This window comes from Vulpes vulpes, unplaced genomic scaffold (genome assembly GCF_048418805.1).
Source record: "Vulpes vulpes isolate BD-2025 unplaced genomic scaffold, VulVul3 u000000814, whole genome shotgun sequence".
In the NCBI taxonomy this organism is placed as follows: domain Eukaryota; kingdom Metazoa; phylum Chordata; class Mammalia; order Carnivora; family Canidae; genus Vulpes; species Vulpes vulpes.
The window spans coordinates 20,917-26,366 of NW_027325881.1; the positions used below are offsets into that span (position 1 = coordinate 20,917).

At 35.0% G+C, this 5,450-nt stretch overlaps 1 protein-coding gene across 1 annotated transcript; it reads right to left on the reverse strand.

The window, feature by feature from the left end:
• Positions 1-315: 315 nt before the first annotated feature.
• On the reverse strand, positions 316-1,266 carry LOC112912004 (olfactory receptor 10AG1-like). Its single transcript, XM_025988732.1, has one exon. The coding sequence runs from the start codon at positions 1,264-1,266 to the stop codon at positions 316-318; it is 951 nt and encodes a 316-aa protein (XP_025844517.1).
• Positions 1,267-5,450: the final 4,184 nt, after the last annotated feature.

The following is a 5,450-nucleotide window of genomic DNA, read 5'->3' on the forward strand; positions in this document are numbered from 1 at the left end:
CCTAATCCCTGTTTATAAGATACACTGAGTTCAGTATCATTGTATTGCTCATGGAATCCCTTAATTCCCTAGTTCACCATAGAGGACAGATGGGTCTTCAAATCAGATTGTCGCAACTGAGATTATTTGTCTTTTGATTACACAGAAGCCCTTGACTTAATCCTATGAAACTAAGGTTCCTTAACATAATGTGAGGTTGATATGATTACATTAAATATCATTATTGTGGAACAAAACTAGAAGACATTTTTTTTCCTGCTGTCTCTACATGACAAACATATAAGCAAATTCTTTCTGTAATTTCAAGTATCTGAGTCACGGTAATAACTTCGTTAGTAGTTTTCTCAGTGCTACCATGATATCTTTGTTCCTCAGAGTATATATAAGGGGATTCAATGTTGGGATCAAAATGGTGTAGAAAAGAGAAATTAATTTCCCAACTCCTTCAGATTGATTTGGTTTGGGTTGTAAATAAGTGATAGTAGCTGTTCCATAGAATAAGACTACAACTATCAGGTGAGAAGAACAGGTGGAGAAGGCTTTAGCCCTTCCTTTGGCTGTTGACAACTTCAGAATGTTGGAGATGATTTTGCCATAGGAAACAACAATCAACAGAAAAGGAATCATGACGAAGACCACTGCAACAACATAGACTGCTATCTCATTCAAAAATGTGTCCCCACAAGCAAGCTTGAATACTGGGGGAAGGTCACAGAAGAAATGATTAATTGTGTTAGACCCACAGAAGGGCAGAGAGAAAATCTGGCATGTTTGTCCAATCACAACTGGTACTCCACTGATCCAGGCAACAGTCACCAGCTGGACACAGACCTTGTGGTTCATGACGAGAGGGTAATGCAGAGGGTTACAGATGGCCACGTAGCGATCATAGGCCATCACTGTCAGGAGAAGACATTCTGAGCCTCCAAACATAAGGACAAAACACATTTGTGCAGCACAGGCAAAGAAAGAAATATTTCCTTTCTGGGTCACTAGGTCCATGAGCATTCTTGGGATAGTGACTGTTACATAACAGATTTCTAAGAAGGAAAAATTGCTAAGAAAAAAATACATGGGGGTCTGGAGAGCAGGGTCAATTCTTATTATCAATATTATGATGCTATTACACATCAGTATAGTTAGGTAGATGACTAAAAATATCCCAAAAAGAATCCATTGGAGATTGGGAATATCAGAAAACCCCAAGAGAACAAATTCCACAATGGTAGTAACATTAAAATTTTCTGTTTTTAATGTGTTCTCCATCCACAGATACAGTAAATTCAAGATGGTTAATTCACTAACTTTTTTCCGAGAGAGAGAGTGTCCAAGTGGGGTGGGGGGTGGAAGGGGAAGGAGAGAGGAGAAAGAGAGAGAGAGAGAGAGAGAGAGAGAGAATTAATTTCAAGCAGGCTCTGCACCCAGCATGGAGCCTGACACAGAGCTTGATCACATGACCCTGAGATCATGACCGAAGTCAAAATCAAGGGTTGGAAGCGTAACTGACTGAGCCACACAAGTGCCCCAATTCACTAACATTTTTGAACCACATTTTTCTCTCCTGTTACCTGGAGTAGATGCATGATTGAGTTTATGTAATCTCTTAAATTATCACTTTGCTGTGTTTCTAGGAAATGATATGTGAAACCTCAGAAATGAACTGATGTGCATTGTCAATCAATTCAAGAAATAAAATCCTAATATATATGTTTTATACTTGAATATAATAACAGTAGAGATAATGAGAAGTATACATTGTTATTTACAGCATACTGTACAGGAATAATATGTAGTTATTTTACTCTATTAAGTGAAATTATTTTTCTATTGCTTTTGTCTGGGTTCATCATTTTTTTTCCTGTATTGGTTGGCTTATTCTATCTTCTTTCAATTCAAATTTTTGCCCTCTAAATTTTGTTCACTTCTCATTCAAAATGAGGTTTAAATCTTCCCATTTATATTCCAATGAGAATCAATTTCTTAAACCGATCTTTTGTTCCTGGGGGAATAAATATATGCAATATTATTGTTCTACTCTATATATCTCTCCCATCAATCTGCTAAATATTGAGAGCATTAATCTTATCATGCTATTCAACAACTTTTCCTGTTTACACACTCTGTGTAATGCATGATAAATTCCAATTAATCTTTAATACAATCAAGAAAAATGACTCATTCATCACAATCTTTTTCCATATATTCCTTCTTACCTATGTAAGATTCTGCGATACACAGTCATATAATTCCATTGCAACCAAATGCAACTCACTTTCTTTATATTCCCTGGGTAATTTAGCCTATTAAAGTACAACTTCCATTAAGCCTAATTATTATTTATTCTGGGCATGCAAATGGCCAGAGGATAAGAATGGGACTAACACACATATGCTGTACACACACACAGAGTCTTACTTCACTTAATATTGCCATCTAATATTAGGCAGTCAATACCACTTAAGAATTCCATTACACTTTATTAATATTTGTTCTCCAACTTTCCAAAACAAATCTTATGCATTTTTCTATTTCATCAAATCCATTACTCCCATCTCCACCTTATCTTTCTGCCTATCAGCAGATGTATTTGGGTTTAATATTTTGATAAATAAAACTGAGCAAATTTGTATTTCCCATTTCCATTAGAACTAGTTTTTAAAATTACTTTAAATGAATCATTTTTATTATAAATTCATTATTATTGTTTTTTTTACATATATCTAATTTTGCTTTATCATTAAGAAAGGTAAGAATTATAGGATCATGCTAAATAGAGCTGAGGCTGGCCCCAAACCTGCCATAATAGTATAATGATTATTTGTATTAGAGTTACTTAAGAAGCAGCCAGTGCAAGAAGAGCACCCTGAGACTCCTTCCTTTGTCTCCAGAAAGTATAAAATAAATTTCCCATATGAAAGTTACTCTCTCTGTGCCAAGAGGTAGAGAGACATTCTTCTCTTTAGAAATAGGGAACTCAGGGTGGAAAACCATATACAAACAAACTTTGTAACTTTTACTAATTTACTACCCCAGTCCAAATTCTGTTTGGAATTCCTTTGTCTAAAATGTATAAAAGCAACATGGTTTGATCACTTCTTTGAGTCGTGTTTTTTTTTTTGTTTTTGTTTTTGTTTTTTTGGTGTTGGGCATCTGTGCATGCAAAATTAAATCTTTTTTTTTTCCTCCTGTAATCTGTCTCATGTCAATTTCTCTTAAGCCACAGAAGAATCTTGAAGGGTAGAAAAAAATATTTCCTCCCCAAGAGTAGTTAACTCATTTTCAGATAAAGATCTAGACACTGTATACTTTTCTATTTTGTTCTTTGTATTTTGAGCCTCAAAGTTAGAAGTATCCTTAAACAAAATAGCCCAGCAGCACAATTATAACTTACCTTTAAGGATTTGCACGAAGCTATCTATGTGAATGTAGGTGTTTTGTAACCTGTAAACTTTGTCAATAAGTCACTGTAATTCGACAGTATTTTGCTGGCTTCAAACATTAGCTGCTTTTAAATAAGAAGTAGTCATGTTCATCCTGGGGGACGTCTTCTCTTGTGTATCGTTTTGATTTCCAGGAGACTGCTTCTGTTTAGTAATCATTTGAGTTTTTTTTTTTTAACTTTATAGATGACCTGTCCTTCTCTTCAGGCCCTTCTTGGCATAAAGCTCCCCTATTATGGGGGGAGTCCCTTGGGAGAGAAATTCTATTTCATTGTCTAGTATTACTTTCAGGAAAAGATTAAAAACACTTTTATCTATTACATTTCATATCCTTAATAATTGGCGTGGATTTGTTTTTCTGACTTTTATTCTGTAATTCACCCAGATTTAGATTATCCTCAGCCTTAGAAAAATGTGTCACATATTTTATCACACGAACATGGTATGCTTGGTTCTTAAATATATTAAGGGGTGAGATCCATTTTCTAAAGTGGAGAACTGTGTTCCTAGATTAAATTTTGTGAAAATTGAAGCATGTCATGTCTGCTGGCAGAAATCCAGACATGGTTATGGTATGTACTCAGGCATCAGGGAAAGTATTTAGCTGACTCAAAATATAAACTACCTAAAAAATAAGCATTTTAAACAAAATTATTTAAGAAAGAAAGCGGGAAAAAACAACTTTCCTGTTAACAGCCTTTTCCTAGTTCAGCTACTTCTAGGCAGGTATGGAGATAAAATTATCATGCATAAAGTTGCAAACTCAATATCTACTCCTACTTGTTTTTTTTTTTAAGATTTTATTTATTTATTCATGACAGACACAGAGAGAGAGAGAGGCAGAAACAAAGAGGGAGAAGCAGACTCCATGCAGGGAGCCTGCGGTGGGACTCCATCCTGGGTCTCTAGGATCACACCCCGTGCTGAAGGCGGTGCTAAACCGCTGGGCCACCGGGGTTACCCTTTCCTACTTGTAATTATATTTGTTTCTTCCTTTTTGGGGTTCTTTGACCATTTGTTACTATAGTGTGCTTCTATTTGTCATAATAATGTGTTTCTGTTTGTCCAGATAGTATGTTTCCAAAACTGCCTTTTATTTTTGTATTTTAAGTCTGCTTTTCCTCTCTGTAACATGATTCTTATACATTGGCCCTCCGTACTTCTTTTATTGTGACTGATTTGGTATTGCTGAGGGATTTCATTCATGTTTACATACAAATGGGAACTTCATTCATGATTTGCCTCAAATAAGATCCCTGTTCCTATAGGCTGGGACAAATTGAATGTCCATCCCCCATTGGAGTAGACTGATCTAATCCCCATCCTATTCTTAAGACAGAATTGAGTGTTTCTTTATTCAGTTAAATATTGTCATCATGAAAAAAACTTAATTTAAAAACTAAAAGATTGCTTCAATATACCAGTTGCTTCACAAAATAAAGAAACACCTTCTACTCTTGCTACAGTACGATTTTGTGATCAGCAATTAAGAAATTCTGCTTTGTTTCATGTTAGAATCCCATTGTTTACTAGTTTGTTCATTTTTTGATTCCCTATTGCACCTTCAGCATTCAGACAGCTGAGAATTAAAGATAGAAAATAAGGAAACAAATACACTCTTAGGAGCCTCATCACAGAATAGACACATCACTTCTGTCTTTGTGCTATTGTAGAAACTAATCACATGGTCTAATGTTAATCTGAGAGGGCTAGGAAATATTGTTTACTGTAGGTCAAAGAAATGGAAATACGTTTGGAGAGCATCAAGCCAGCTTCTGCCACCGTGCTCAATTCTAGTCACTAGCAGTATGCTATAGCATGCTATAACATGTAAACCTTTAGATTGAAGCTCTAATGTGGCATTTACCTAAAAGTAATTATTTGTGGTACATATTTATATTTTTGCATTTTTTGAAGATATCATTTGTGTCTAATGCAATGTCATTTTATTTTTATTCTTAAATTAGCAACATTGAGACAGTTTACATAAAGATTGCAACCTTCAAAATA